This window comes from Chenopodium quinoa, unplaced genomic scaffold (assembly GCF_001683475.1).
Source record: "Chenopodium quinoa cultivar QQ74 unplaced genomic scaffold, ASM168347v1, whole genome shotgun sequence".
Taxonomy (NCBI): Eukaryota; Viridiplantae; Streptophyta; class Magnoliopsida; order Caryophyllales; family Amaranthaceae; genus Chenopodium; species Chenopodium quinoa.
Genome location: NW_018744626.1, coordinates 1,734,558 through 1,751,389, shown reverse-complemented (window position 1 = coordinate 1,751,389; position 16,832 = coordinate 1,734,558). Strand labels below are relative to the sequence as shown.

At 32.7% G+C, this 16,832-nt stretch overlaps 1 protein-coding gene and 1 non-coding gene across 2 annotated transcripts; both read left to right on the top strand.

Moving 5' to 3' along the window:
- The first annotated feature begins 663 nt into the window (after nt 1-663).
- LOC110700401 (serine/threonine-protein kinase HT1-like) lies at nt 664-7,413 on the top strand. Its single transcript, XM_021877944.1, has 3 exons — nt 664-1,623; nt 4,294-4,749; nt 6,989-7,413. The coding sequence occupies exons 1-3, from the start codon at nt 1,177-1,179 to the stop codon at nt 7,232-7,234; spliced, it is 1,149 nt and encodes a 382-aa protein (XP_021733636.1). The 5' UTR covers nt 664-1,176; the 3' UTR covers nt 7,235-7,413.
- A 2,277-nt stretch (nt 7,414-9,690) lies between these two features.
- TRNAL-UAG lies at nt 9,691-9,770 on the top strand. The gene has a single exon. It is a non-coding gene; the product is annotated as a tRNA-Leu (tRNA).
- The last annotated feature ends 7,062 nt before the right edge of the window (nt 9,771-16,832 follow it).

The window sequence follows — 16,832 nt, the reverse complement described above, 5'->3', positions numbered from 1 at the left end:
AAGTGATTGTCAAAATAGTTACTCCGTATATGATAAATGTTTAACCAGATCTATCCAAATGTACTACGAAGTTGATTAACGTGTTTTGTCTTTTTTAGACTTAGTGCCTCATTCGCACAAAAAAATTCTCAACTTAAAAGTGATTTTAGTGTTCTAACAAGTCGCAACGCTGTAACTTGTATTATTGTGTATAAAACACGGTAGTACGTTTAGGGTATGAAAAAACGTTCCCTCCTTTACACCTACCCTATTAACCTTTTTTTCAATGGTCCTATGACCATATGATCCATATTCCATTACTAGATGGCTATGGATTTTAAGTCATGCTGCACATATATTAGAGTAGCAAAACCCTAAAAACAGAGGAAAATGATACTAAGTCCTACCTATTCAAAATTTACAGGGTAGACACTTAAATTGATTGGGGCTGAACTGAATTGAGTTGAATATTTTATGAGTGAAGGAAATTCAAAAGTGAACTGGGCTAAATATTTTACTTGTATCAGAGAAGAAAATTAGGAACTAAAGTGTATAAATTTGAGCTAAACTGAGATTAAACTGAAAAGAACAAGACCTCACCAGACAAAATTCAAATGTCAAACTTCTAGAATTTGAGATAAGAAACTTATGTTAACGTGATCTATTGGACAGTAGAAAAGGGCAAATAAGGTAAAAAAAAGAGAGGAGAGAGAAAGTCGGAATTTGAAGGAGGAAGAGAAGGGCAGTTTGTCCCCTCATGCCAGGATCTTCGCACGTTATCATTCCCAGTCATCTCCCTCACTCCCTCTCTTAACTCCACCTTCCATTTTCATTTTTAATACTCTCTCTCCGCCATTACTTCCTCCTCTCTCTTCTTTTCTCTCTCCTCAAAACCCTAACTTTAAACCTCTTTCTCTTCTCTTCTCTCTTTCTTACGACGTCGTTTTTACCATTACAATACCCCTTTTTTTTTCTCTCTTTTTGTAAAGTTAATAATTTCTTTTTTTGGAAACTTTTTATCCCTCTTTTTTGGAGGAAATATATCACCATAATCCTCACTTTCTCAAAAATACTTTGAAATGTAGGATCCCATTTTTCCCAAACAAATTTTGTTTTTTCATTATTTATTTATTTTTTTTTAAATTTTGGAATTGGGTTTCTATTATTATTGATTGATTACTCAAAAATTCATACTCAATGAAGAATATGAGATGGTTGAAACAAATGTCGTCAAGGGGTAACGACGAAGAAGAGAACAAAAACGGATACGGATACGGATACGGAAACGAAACCCCGTCGTCAAGAGACGGGAAAAGGAGGAAGAACAAGCTGAAGAGGAAGATATCATTTGGGGAATACAGAAGAGCAGTATCATGGTCAAAGTATTTGGTATCATCAGGAGCAGAAATAAAAGGAGGAGGTGAAGAAAAATGGAGTGCAGATATGTCACAATTATATATAGGAAATAAATTTGCATCTGGAAGACATAGTAGGATTTATAGAGGTATTTATAAACAAAAAGATGTTGCTATTAAACTTATTAGTCAACCTGAAGAAGACCCTGATTTGGCTTCTAAGATTGAACAAGAATTTGCTTCTGAAGTTTCTCTTTTGTTTGGCTTGAATCATCCCAATATTATCACTGTAAGTTTCTTTTCTTTTTATTCTTTTTTTCATATTATTTATGACAATTACATATTTTTCCTTTCTACTTACTACTTTATGTCAAATTGTTGCAAATAATAGGAAATAAAGGTAGTATTTATTTGTATGATGATTTTTTTGGTGTTGTTAATCTTGTTAGTACGGAGTTGGATGTTGATTACGGGCCGGGTTAAATTAGTTTGTTAAAGTTTTCGAGTGAAATGAATTACTTTCTTCAGTCCAAATTACTCGCAACTTTGGAATAATCCTTCGGTCCAAATTACTCGCAACTTTGGAATATTTTATATCTCACAAATAATACCCAAAGTTGAGAGTAATTTGGACCGGAGGTAGTATATGGTGTGATATATGAGAATTTGGATCGAATCTTGTCGCGGTTTATTTGTTTTGGGGTTGACGAGATAATAAGTGAAAATGATGATAGAGTATTTATTTTTCTCGGACGTAAAATGATTGTTTATTTTAGAAAAGGTGATGATCAGACATAAAGCGAGATAAAGGATCTGGATTGAGTACGATTGGGAGTACCTTGTTTATTTTGTGACAACTTGCTTTCCATTATTTGGTTTTTTTTTTTTCCTTTTTTTTGCTTTTTTGGGCAATAATTTTAGTATGTGGTTAAATGTTGTGGAATAATATTGTTAGGATTGGATTTTAGTTATCACGTTATTAGTTCATATCACACTATCTCTATGACGCTTATATCTAGTTGGACAAAGTACAAGTATTCCGTATAATAGGTACATTCATGTGTGTGTGAAAGAAATCGTTATATTGCTAGTAAAGTAGGTTGTACTCAAGGTTCGGGTTTGTAATAGTGAAATACTCGTATATAGGAATCTGTAGCAATTTATTATCCTTATAACCAGCAACGGATCTAGGAATTTTAGAATGTGAATGCAGATTAACATCAAGTTAAGACAATTTTTCTGCTTAAACATTTTAAGTTGACATTCTAATATTGATTTTAGGATAACAAATGTAAAGGAATCACAGGACTTAGTACTATAGTGCGAGTGTGTTGAGGAAATTTTGAATGGAACTATCAATTTCACATGCTTCCTAGTACCTTTTCTTGTTCCGGAGTACTACGTGCAAGAGTGCAAAAGCGGAATGGAACTTGATATCTCTCTCGAGTCTTGACTGATTGCGAAACAAGGTTGCTTTTGGGAAGAATTCGTCGTATCAGTTAGCCCACAATCCCACAATTAACATAGATATTGCTGTGTATGTTCATCTCTTGTTCTTTTAGATTCTAATTCTGCATAAACATAGCAAAGAAATTTGTCACTGACCCCATTTAGTTGGTAAAGGCTTTCATGGTTTGGGTATAACTATATAAGTGGCTTAGTAACTAGAATTTGGAGTTGAAAAGTCGCTATTATGAAGATTTTGGTTGATTTTGTGGTTGTGGGAGTAGTAGTATAGTGTTAAGGTGAGTAAATTTGGATCTTTCTACGCACAAACTTAGCATTCTATGATTAGGGAGTAGGGACAATAATCATTTTCTTTAGTCATCCTGTTGAAAAGTGAATTATGGATGGAAAATTTAGATTCCAATAAGCAGTGATTTCTATTTGTCTTGCTCTTGCAATGCCAAAGGGACGCGCATAATGGGGGATCCTGTTTTCAAATGAATCAAATGTAGACCCAAAAATAGTTTGTTTCAGGAAAATTATTCAATTAATAAATTTGAGTATGCAAGATTCTAATACTTTTACGGACATTCATACATATCGACCTTTTCTACCTTCTAATTATATTCTCGAGGTTCCCTACCAGTGATGGATGGTGCACGGTTGCTGGTTCCTCTAGAATCAGGGACAAGAAAATGTATAAGATGCATTCACTATTAAATTGGTGATTGTGTCCTTATGATTCTTCCTTTGTCAGTGTAGCTTCAGTTTTAAGTGAATAATTGCCACACACTTGTCCCATTGAGTTTTAATGTAATGGTACCACTTTGCTTGGTTGCTAATTGAGGTGGATGCTTCTCTTTGTTAATCTGATGCAATTGTAACGTGCTCTATTTCTCTCTTCTTTTATTAGGCATTTATGAGTGTTGCGTATTGGCCTGTTTGTGAACCAACCCTTTTTTTGCTACAAGCAAGGTTGAACTTTGAACCCTCAGTTTATGAATTAAATTCTACACACTAGTTTGAGTTGCTCTTAAGCTTATTTAGTCAAATTGATCAATGTTTCATCTTTCTGACTTTCACATTTACTGTTTCTGAATCATAGTTCTGTTTCTACTTTTGCTAACATCCTAAAAAGATTGTTACCCGATGAATTGTATTTAAAACTCTATTCAAGAATATACACATACTAGGCATTAGGCAATGAAATGTTTAATTGCTCATTTGGTCCATTAAATGTAAAGTATTCGCTATCTAAAGTGTATGGGATTTTATTGTTGTTTTGCATGAAGAAAATTGCTGAACAAATAATAGGAAACATTCCAAAACAGCAAGAACAAATACATCTGAGGAAGTCAGCTATCAGAACTGTTATTTTAAATTTGTAAGGCCAAATTTTAGGAAGGAAAGCATGTTCTCATCTATTTTAGATGCTATTCTACATCAGAAATCAGAATCATTTATGCAAATATGCTAGTTTTTGATCAATGTTTTTGAATTCTGCTTCCTGCAGTTTTTCGCTGCATGTAAGAAACCTCCTGTATTTTGTATCATTACGGAGTATATGGCTGGGGGATCACTGAGAAAATATCTTCATCAGCAGCAGCCATATTCTGTCCCTCTTGATCTAGTTCTGAAGTTGGCTCTTGACATTGCTCGGGGAATGCAATTTCTTCATTCTCAGGGAATACTTCACCGTGATTTGAAATCAGAAAATCTTCTTCTCGGAAATGATATGTGTGTGAAAGTAGCTGATTTTGGTATCTCTTGCTTAGAAACTCAAACTGGCAGTGCAAAAGGATTCACTGGTACCTATCGCTGGATGGCTCCCGAGATGATAAGAGAAAAGCACCATACTAAGAAAGTTGATGTTTACAGTTTTGGCATCGTCTTGTGGGAGATCTTGACCGCATTGACTCCCTTTGATGATATGACTCCAGAACAGGCTGCTTTTGCTGTTTGCCAGAAGGTATTTACTACACTGATCAACTATAATTACTTCAATGTTTCACTCTTTCTTGTGATTTTCCAACTGTTTCTCTGATCTGAGTATGTGTCACTTGAAGCCTTGAATTGTTTTGAGAGTTGTAAACAAATTGACTTAGACAACTGACTAAAATCTACTATGAAAATTCGGGTTTTGGAACACTGTATTATGATCCATCCATAACTAAAACTAACCCTAACCCTCAATATTACCGGTTTTGGATATAATGTCATGACCTGAATCTAAATGACTTGGCAGAAAGCCGACCTGAGGCCCCGTTCAACAGGTCTAGCTGGTCTGTGAGTTGGGTAATGTCTTTCTTTAAGAGTCTAAAATATATGTTGCTGAAGTTGTGACCTGTGCTGCCACATGACTCTGCTGTTCTTGGATGCCTTAATGTTTAATTGTTTTCACCTAGCTCAGAACGCACCTTCCACAGTAATGAAATCTGAGACAGTGATCTTGTGTAATAAATGGGCAGATTTTTGTGGGGTTAGATTACCATTATATTTCACATTGTTGAATAGCTTTGTTCCTTTTCACATAGACATCTATAGTGTGTAATTGGTGGGGTAAAGATTCAGAATGTAATTTCTTGGCTAAACAACATCAACTATTGGTTTATGGTCCTAAATTATATTTGCAAAATAATCGATTATTGGTTCATGGTCCCATAAGGACATCGTCGAGTGAAGGATAGGAGGGGCCTTTTATTAATCATGCAAGAATTAATAATTCACATAATGGCTCTGTCCTAGGTGCAACTCTCAGTCATTAACTCGGATTCTCATAGTCATGCCAGGCAAACCCACCTTTCTGGCTGTTTTACAAATATTTTGTATCTAATGAAGTTCCAAGTGTCTATATCCATGTCGGGATGTCAAATTTGGTCTTAGCTGAGAAATAGGAGGATGCTTTATCCCTACGCAAGGGAGTATACATCTTGTTATTTGGATTATCTTTTCTTAGGAAAAGCTCGTTAAGTAAAACTAACCATTTTGTTTTTGAAATATGATACTTTAAGGCCTCTATAAACCATACTGGCTGTAAGACAAGTAAAAACAAGTGATATACGAAGTATATTTTACCAAGGGCCAAACCTGCAGCTTCCACCTTGACAGGGTGGTGCTCTGACTGACCGATTGAACAACACTCATATTAAATCAACATGTTAGATTTCGAATGCTGTGTGTTTAACCTGTGCGTTGTCACTGAAGATAGCATGTTGGAATTTAACATCAAATATTTTCATTTGGCGCTAGAAATCTAGGTTCATTAAAGGCAGTAGGGTAAGACATATGCTTTTGGCAGAAATCTGCTTTTGTTATTTGTATGTGAGCAAATGCTGTCGATTTTTGTTTCTGCATGAATGCTAAATTAAAGAGAAACTTGTCCAAACTTCACATGTGTTTATAATTATTGAAGGATTTTTCCATCTCTGAGTTTCAGCCATTCCTTTAGTGGGACCCTATTTGTTGTGCCATTTGTGGGATATACTTGATCCGCGTTATCATTTTTGTTCTCTTAGTTTATATAAGTAGCCATTTAATACTAATATAGAATTGAACATCAATTTGTAACCTTCATGAATGCAATTTAATGAAGATTTTTCTGCATTCCTGTGTATAGGTTGATCAACTTATTGGTGTGGATTTATGCCTTTAAGGCTTGAACAACTGTTTTGACTATGCTATAGAGGGATAAATATTGTGTCCTATATGCTCTTTTGAGCGTGTAAACGTAGAACCCTACATGACAAGACCGTGGAACACTTGAAACCGAAATTTAGAATGACTAATCCGAATTCTAACTGATCAATTTGCTTAATCTTGATGTCTTTTCTTGTTTGAAAAAGTCCGATATATTACTTTTATGCTTGAAGTGATGTACTGCAGCTATCAAAATTAGCTCTTCGTGTTTGAAAGAGTGGGAGGTAACTTAAAAAGGGTAACGAGTAATTGGTGATAGGAATCATAGGATTGAATATAATCTTGAAGGGTAGGAGAGTTCATGCTACTTGAGTTAAAATTAGGAAATGATGAAAGTGGAGGCTAAAATCGATTTAATGTATGAAAGTAATTTTCCCCTGATATATCCTAATTTGTACAAGTAGATTTTTTACTGTAGGAAAAGTCATGACTATTTATTGACCTCTGCAATAGACTGCATCATCTTTTGACTGAAAATTTATGTGACATATATACTTGGTTAAATCTTGCAGAAAGCAAGGCCTCCAATACCTGCAGAGTGCCCAACAGCATTGAGTCGCCTAATGAAGCGATGCTGGTCGAGCAAACCTTATAATCGGCCACAGTTTGATGAGATAGTCGCGATTTTGGAAAGGTTTTTGGAGTCCTTTAATCGCGATCCTGGATTCTTTTTATCATGTAAACCCAATAATGGGAAATTATTGCGCTGCTTACCTACATGTATTAATTCTCGTAAGCCTGTTTCGTTAAGTGATTGAGGGTATAATCTCTTTTGAAACCGTGAATATAGTTACATATATATATATATATGAATAGAGTTGTATAATATTGTAGTAGATCATCCCAGATGATTCATGTTTTCAGCTTGTCACTGAACATGTGCTGTATTGTATGCTATATCTAATTTGTCTATTTAGGGCCAAAATGGCTCTCTCCCAAAATTTTACCAAATTCACCTCTCAAATTCTACCCCCCTAATTATCCCATCAATAACTTGAGTTTTTATCAAGTTTATTGAGTATTGAGTTATATTCGGCTCAACAGATATTTGGTAGAATTTGTTATATGCATCGGGGTACAACGTACATCCCGCTGTGCAGAACAGGCTCTCGAAATTTGGTGAAAAATGTGTAAAAGTGAACTCGGCAGGCCTTTAGCCTTCTAGTGATCCATGAAATAGTTAAATGAATATTTAAAAGTTACTTTTTTTTTAATGCATCACTTGAATTTTACACTTGTTGAGGCATAATTTTGACCATTAATATTTTAAATAGATATTAGTAAAATTATAACAAAATTATAATATGAAAGTAGACCTTATATTATATGACTATGTTTATAAATTATATAGCAGTAAAAAAATTAAGTCAAAAGTAACATATACATAGTGCAAGATCTCAATTCTCAAGTGATGTATTTTTGGGAAAAAAGAAAAAAAAAAAAAGAAAAAAAGGAGGGAGTACATACTAATTACATATAAAAGAAAGGAAAATTTGCAAATTGCAGCCATTTAAAGTTCGTATTTTACAAATTGCAGCCATTTAAATTTTTTTTTGCAAATTGCAGCCCAAAAGTTCATATAAATTGTAAATTGCAGCCCGATTCAATTTTTTCATCGGTTTACAAGTTGAAAAATCTTCGTTTTAAGTTTTAGGGATCATTTTAGCTGCAATTTGCAAAATAAGAACTTTAAATGACTGCAATTTGCAAATTTTCCTAAAAGAAAAGGTTCTAAGTTGAGAATAAAGGTAAAAAAAAAATGTCATAATATATGGAGTATTTTGTGTAGAAAATTAAATTAAGCTATACACGGTATCGTTTCACTTTTGACTTACTTTGTCTAATCAGACGTCAACTAATCTCTATTTGATGTTACACTTGTAGTGTGTTTGGATAGATGATTGAGAAGGAAAAGAAAGGGGGAGAGATAGATGATTGAGGAGGAAAAGAAGGGGAGGAAGGGGAAGGGGAAGGGGAGGGGGAGGGAAGGGGAGGGGAGGGGAAGGAAAAAGGAGGAGTTTTCCTTTCAAATCTCTCCATTGTTGGAGAGATTCATTTCTCTCCCCTTCAATTCTCTCCTTTCCTCATTTGTTAGCCAAATGAAATATTATTTACCTTCAATTCCCTTCCTTTCTTTTCCCTCCATTTCCTTCAATGCAAACAAAGTGTTAGTCACGTTCTCTAACTAATGAATTAATCTAATGATGGTTGAACCTATTATGTTTTTATTTTATTTTTTTTAATTGAAAAGATACACATATACTATCCGTACTAATATTAGCTCTCTATAATTTTTTGAGAAAAATCATATACTACCTCCGTTAACAGTTATTTGCAACAAAGGGGGTAGCACGGACTCCTAGGCAAAACTTTTAAAGGATCATTAAAAACTAAGGGCACCTGGTTAACTATTAATCCTACCTAAAAATAAATAAATAAACAAAAACCCATAACCACATAACCCAGAACTAGAACCAGAACCATCACCGACAACCACCAAACCACCACCGACAACCACCAGACCACCATCGACAACCACCAAAACCACCAACGAAACTCACGCCACCCCCACGAACTAGAACTGAAACCCCTAAAAACCACCCCTACAAACTCGGACCCACGAAATAGACGAACGCAATTCCACGAATTTGAACCCACGGGCCACGACCACACGAACCCAAATCGCAAGAAGGTGAATGATTTTGATGAAATTGAATGGTGAGGGAAATGAATGAATTTGATGAAATTGAAGAAGGGTGAGGGTATGAGGGAGATGAATGATTTTGATGAAATTGAAGAAGGGTAAGGGAGATGAACTATTCTGATGGAGATGAATGGTGAGGCAGATGAATGATTTTGATGAAGATGAATGATTTTTGGTGAAAATGATTACAATAATCAAATTCATTAGGTAAAGAGTTAAATCAAGTTAGTGATTTAATTAGATGCCTAAGTTGTTTAAGTAAGGGTAATATGTTCATTTAATTGGCAAAAAGTTACTAAAAGTGGAAAGAAAAAAAAAATGTTGCACATAATAGATAGCAACCGAAAATGGCAAATGTTGCAAATAACCGTTAATGGAGGTAGTATAAGTTTTTTTTTTCTTTCTCAAAATCATATACTAGTACAATACAAGCATTTAATTATATTTTCACTTTTTAGCCTTGCAATTTAAGATATATATATATATTATATAGTTTCTTTAGCATCAAAAGACGGTTTGGCCGAGTGGTCTAAGGCGCCAGATTTAGGCTCTGGTCCGAAAGGGCGTGGGTTCAAATCCCACAGCCGTCATTTTTTTAAAAAACATTTTTATCTTTTTCTAATTACAAATTGGGCCTGCCAAAAGGACTTGTTTCTTGGGCCTGCCAAAAAAACAGCTATAAGTTTAATTTGTTGCATTGAAGTATTTTTTTTTACTATAAGGTTATCTAAAACTTCAAATTTTTAGATATTAATTGTCTTGCAAATGAGCGTAACTCAACCCTCGCGGTTTTTTTTGTCTAATATTTACGCGTTAGACACTTTGAGAGTATGTGGGAAGGGTAAGGGATCCCCACCCTCAAAGTGTCTCTAGTAGAGATAAAACCTCCAACCTCAAGGTTGAAAGATGCAATCCTTATCACTAGACCAAGCTTAACTTGATACATACAAAGTACATTGTCAACTTGGTTTTTGGATAAGTTAACATATATTAAGAATAATATTTTTAAAATGGAACTCGTTTAAAAATAAAAATGAGGAATGTGCTTATTACTGTATAATATTGGTAAACCTTTTGAAAAAAAAATAAAAATAGAATGGTATGTAATTTAACCTTTAACCATAAAGTTACATAAACTTTACTAAGTACTTGAAAGAACAATGATGATGATTCCTTGATAAGTAGCAAATTATAGGATTATTACTACCTAATACAACTACTCTATACAAGTATTACTTCTTCTATGATATGTTACAACTTTATAAATTTGGATTTGACCAAATGATTAACCTGAATGTTGGAGTCCTAATTTCTTAACTGGTCAAGCAAATGATGAATTGACTGCCTACTTTAAATCCTTATCACAACGAATATAGAGTTTGGTATTGATTAGATTTTTGTCTGCTTAACCCACGACAAATTAAGGAATCATTACGCTAATTTACAATCTTTGAGTAGTTGACATCTTTCTACGTGTGCCGTATCTTCATTTTGTAGCTTCGAATACATTATTGTTGTTCATTAATGTTTATTTGTTCGATCGTCACCTCTAACATGTAGATTCAGGATTTTGAAAATAGAGTGTCAATATTAATTTAAGGTCATAAAACGTCATCAATAGATGGTAAAATTAAAATTATGGTTCTAAGGCACTATGTTTCATTTATCAATTTCATATTTACTCTAATCTACATTTAAATTTATCAAATTATCACGTTACTAGTTTAAATTATATCATAATGATAAGTAAGACGAAGATTTAAGTGAAGTTGTTCCATCTATACTTGTATAGTTGTCTATTTCAAGTTACAAGTACTGTTTAGCTCCTTTAATTTGCTTGTAATTCACCCTAACCGACATATAGATTTGATAAATTGACCACCTTTCTACAAATTCAATAACTCATAACCGTATTATCATTAATATCCGGTCTAGATGTCATAAAAGATGATTTTTTTATTTTTTATTTTTTTTTCTTTATTGCCATAAGAATATAAGATGATAAGAGTGTCTTCAAAGCTGAATGTACTTGTACATGCATTATAAACTGAACTTCCTAGAAGAGTGTCACCCATGTAGTTATAATAACATTCAAATTTTTATGGTTTATTAGTTAAGACATTAATGTTATAATCTTAAAATCATGATATCAAAATAATGTAGTACAAATCATTTTTTTTCTATTATTTTAATTAATTGATTGCGTGGATGACATAAACTAAAAAGAATTAAAGAGAGAGTGACAATTGACACACTAACATTGTGGCAGCACCTAATTAAACTTAGGAACAATCGAATAATCGATACCTCAAAACTAATCGCCGTAACTATGCTAGGTAGGTGTTCGTGATGGATATATTATAAGAAGTTGGTGTAACATAGTAATCGATCATCATCAAAAGTACATAGGATCCCAAAAACTCCCATATGCTAATGAGTAAGTTTGTACATATACTAGCTGGCTTACATATGTTAATTGTCATTCGAAGGTACAAATCCTACCTTTTTTATACAAAAATATATATATCATTACTTGTTCATATATATATGTATAGTTGAGCTCAATCCAATTAAGCATTATTAAGTAATTAAGATGTTATAGAATAAAATAATCAAAGGTAGTTGAATAATGACAGCTTAAGCTACGGTGCAAAAGGACAGTCCACCTTAAGCAATATCTCTAATCCACTTTAATTAAATACTAAATCCAATTTTACACCCAGCAATAGATTATTTATATTAATTATTTCCAGGTAATTGACAGTACATGTATACTGTTATTACTGTATATAATACTCCGTACGAGACTACAAGTATATACAAGTAGAATAATACTGCTGTAAAAAATAAATTAATGAAAGGACTATGATAAAGTCAATAATAATTAAGCATATTAATTAATTAATTAATTAATTTAGTGGTCCAATGTGTACTGTCCCATGCATGCTTAATTTTAATTAATCCTCACAAAGTAATTTTAATTTTGCTACCATCATAATAATTTTCTATTTTTTTTTAAGCCAAAACGAGCGGAAATTTTCTATTTCGTACAGGGTGTTGTTTATCATACTATCGCAACTTGGCTTCTGCACGAGTGCATAAAATAATTTTGGCTTAGTTCTCATGGCTTATGCTGCTGCATTAATGGCATTGATACTAATCTTAAACTCACAAAAAACAAAGGTAGTTAATTTATTTTTAAAAATAGGATTAGCAATTATAGATGAAGGTTTATTTTTTTTTTAAATTTTATTATACAGAATTGATAAATTTAATTAACCCAATTTTCCTTCTTATTAATCATGAACACAATATATATAGTACATCAATTACTTACATACCATTACACATTAAGGGTCTGTTCTAATTGACTAAATTGAGCTAAACTGAACTGAACTGAACTGAACTTAACTTATTGGAGCTGAACTGAACTGAATATTTTACGAGATAAGGAAATTAATAACTGAACTGAACTGAATATTTTACGAGATAAGGAAATTTGAAGAGAACAGGGCCTAAGGGCCTATTCACTTCAGCTTAATTTCAATTCAGTTCAACTCTAATAAGTTCAGTTCAGTTCTGCACCAATAACTAATAAGTTCAGTTCAGTTCAGCTCCTAATTTCCTTCTCTCATAAAATATTCATTTCAGCTCTATTCAGTTTAGTTTAGTTTAGTTCAGCTCCAATTAATTCATCTCACTTCACTTCAAATCTAATTAGTTCACTTCAGTTCATCAGCTCAGTTCAGTAAATATAAACAGGCCCTAAGACTAGAAAACAGAATACTTAACATTAGATAAAATATTTAGAATATCGATAACCGAATTGAAACATTATTATTGCAGGATCGCAAACTGATGTATATATGTCCAATAACTTGTAATAAATTTTATACTAAAAAACATATTAAACTATATCTTCTCTTGAACTATTACTAAATTGGTAAGAAATAACTACATACAAATTGAAGTAGCTATCAATGGAACATTTATTTAATTTCCAAACAACTATGAATTGAAGTAGCTATCTATCAATAATGGACCATTTATTTAAATTTTTTGTCATAATCTTATACGAAGTAATATACTACGCAATTACTTAGGATACCGAATTCATTCAATGTACCAAGCAAAGCTTTGTGGAGTTGGTGGAAAAATAACTCAACTTGTGACGTCGAGGTCACAAGTTTGAGCCCCACTAACTACACAAAGTCACAAGTTCGAGCCCCACTAACTACAAAATGTTTGGAAGTAGAGAGATTTCCTTATTACCTCCGATCCCCTGTCTACTCTCAAGCTAAGCGCTAACCTGCAGAGTTGGGCTGACCGGCTAAACCTGTGAGAGATGTCGGTTCAGTAGGGTATTTCATCTTACCTTTAAAAAAAAAAATGTTCAATGTCATGGGAAAATAAACGATACGAAGCAGTAGTACTTCATAAATAAATAAATTATACTTCGTATGTACCATTATACGTTTTTAAGAGAGTGAGGGATAACTCAAGTGGTTAGAGCTTCCCTCCCGATTCCAGGAGATCCTGGGATCGATTCTCACCCAACTTTTATACGTTTTTAACGCTTTTCTTTACTTAATTGGTATATTGTATTCGTACTCGTAGTAGTATACGGTCAATTGATGCCCATGCAAATTCTTAAGCATCACGAGCTAATTAAATAAATCATTACGTGTAGGAAACCGTATAAATTGATCTCTTTAAAATAGAGCGTAACGCCGCACTAATGCATGCACCAATTTTAGGGATTTTATATACATCATGAATTCATGAAAATTACGAGTAGCTTGCTTCAATCAGGGTTTAACAGCTGTTTCAACTCTTTTTTATTTACTCTTTGTCTATATCTTCATTGAAAAATAAAATTATTTTGTCAATTATAAATTATAGAAGCATCTATTTAACCTTTTGTATGTGTCAAAAAAAAAAAAAAAAAAAAAAAAAAAAAAAAAAAACCTTTTGTAGGTCACATGCACTAATTATAATTATCACTTTTTTTTTTTTTTTTTTTTTTTTTTTTTTTTTGTTATCCTTGGATAATGTAAAGAGTAGGCCTAAAATTACAACAAGAATTTAAGAAAGTCATTTAGTTTTCAAAGACCAACCTTCAAGTTTATTTAATATCCTCCGTGATATAAAAGAAATTATAAATTAGCTTAGTATGCATATATCAAATGGCATAAACACTCCATACTAAAGGAATTTTTTATTTTTTTAATCCTACATAATATTTAGTATAGAAAAATATTCTAGCATATTATTTATTCGATATAGCTATTGGTACTATTGCATACCGAGGGAGTCTGGGAGATGCAGTTTGCAAGCTAGCTAAGCTACTCGAGATCCACCTCTCAAGTCAACTCGATCAATCTTGACTCAAATGTTGTTGGTAAGCTACTCAAACTCAACTCGCATCATATACACCCATAATTAAAATTAGGTATACATGAAAAACCGCTATAATATACCAAAACATGCGCTCCATGATAAATAAAGTCATCAAACAAGCTACAAGCATATTTAGGAGTTAAAGGAGCTAACATACATTACGTGTGATTTGTGCATACAACAAATTGCTTAATGTGCAAAAATAACGTTTCAACTTTCAATGAATGCATGCACCCCATATTCATGACAATACCAAACGTATATAATACAATCGTGAATAAAGTATGCTCATTCATAGTGTATGCATTTATTTTCTAGCTAGAATGGCATTTCAAATGTAGTATCATGAAAAACATGTTTAACATGTAATTAACTCCGAGAAAAGATCGATCGCAAGAAGTTTGTGAATTTCAAGTAACTCTAATTATGCACCAACATAATTCTCTTAAGCATATAGACGCCTTAACACAATATGGTTACATATACTTTAATTTAGTAGTTTTGAAATTCAATATGAAGGTTTGAGATTTTTAAATTGAAGGCTCCAAATTGGATTGAAATTTGACGGGCAAAGGAAGGACAAAATTTTTACAAGTGTATGATATGAACGTGAAAATAAAAGATTGTCAACTTTACGAATATGGATTACTAACGTTTAGAAAAATTATAAGGGTTAATCAGGTTGCGTGAATATTAATGACTATAAAAGTGCTAGTTAAAATTGTTGGAATTTATAGCTCGCCAAATGTATAGAGAGTCCGTCTTACCCAATACTTTGACTTGTATTATAGACAATGGTTATTTTTGTTTAATGGAGAGAATAATGGATAGATATGCATGGCCCCTCCTACTTATCATTTCATAGTACTTTGATTTTGGTAGTATGGTAAAACTTATGATCTTTGTGAGTTTTGACACCAATGGCTTAGAATTCAAGATTAAGGATGATGAAAGTGAGCTTTCTTAGAGTGCGACCCTTAGTGTGAACTCAAATAAAGTTATAAGATCCGTAACACTCAAAATCGATCATATTATTCACCAAAAATAGAAATAACCTGAATTATCTCCTTTAGGGCTTTAGGTAAACCATTATTATCAAGGGGGTACTAAAGTGAAGCACTAAAAGGATTGATTAATTATTAACTAATGATGATTAGATACATCATACATACATAGTACTATCTGTTTATGTGGTATTATATGTATCATAATAATAACTCGTTCTTTTCATCCATCTTAAGCAATCTAATTTAATAAACCAGTACCATACATACAAGTACGTATATTATATGAATTGAAGTAGAATATGACATACCACTTAGAGATCTATACAAGAATATTACTAGATGCATACTCGGTATGATATTAGTCGTATTACATAAGTTGAACTAATATTATTGCGTTGATACAGACATTATAAACCACAATTTTGGTAGTATACATAATGGAGATGAAAATTCAACTTCAAATTTGTTCAACTAACACTGTCTTCAAACACTATCTACTACTTTGCCGGTTGCAACTCTTAGCTTGCCACCTCGGTCTTTATGATGACTATATACCATTACAGATATGATTGACTGAAAGAGCTTTGGAGTAGTTGGTCAAGTCTTCCCTAGTAATTCTGGGCAATGGAGTACGTGGACTTTTATTTATCATCCTAATTGTTTACACAGTCTTCTTCCTAATTTTTCATTTTTCTTATGATATTATTTCGTATTTGATTTATTATAATACCAATTACAAAGTCTTATATGTGACCGGTCACATGGTGTGACAATCCATTATGAGGGCTACTTCGTTAGTGTTATAGGAGTTACTCGTTCAATTTTACAGGAGTTATTTCGTCAGTGTTATAGGGGTTACTTTGTCAGTATCACAAGGGATTACCGGGTCAGTGTTATAAGGGTTACTTTGTTATTTAACAAGTGGTCACATAGTATGATCAACCGCATACAAGACGTATTGTACTCCTCACCTACAAACTCTGTAATTACAAAATGATATTTTTCGACCGTAGGTCCATGAATTGTGTTATTTGAGGATGTATAAATAAATAAAAAAAACGCTAACAACATGTTGTAGATCTAAAATCTAATCATGTACCTAGAGTCTTAGGGAGCCAATTGACTTAAGACTAAACAAAAATCTAAAAAACTAGTTTTGGTAGTATGGAGTAATAAAGAACTATCTAAAGTTTGATAGGAGTATATATTTATAATTTAATAAAGTTTAATAAATTCATATTAGTA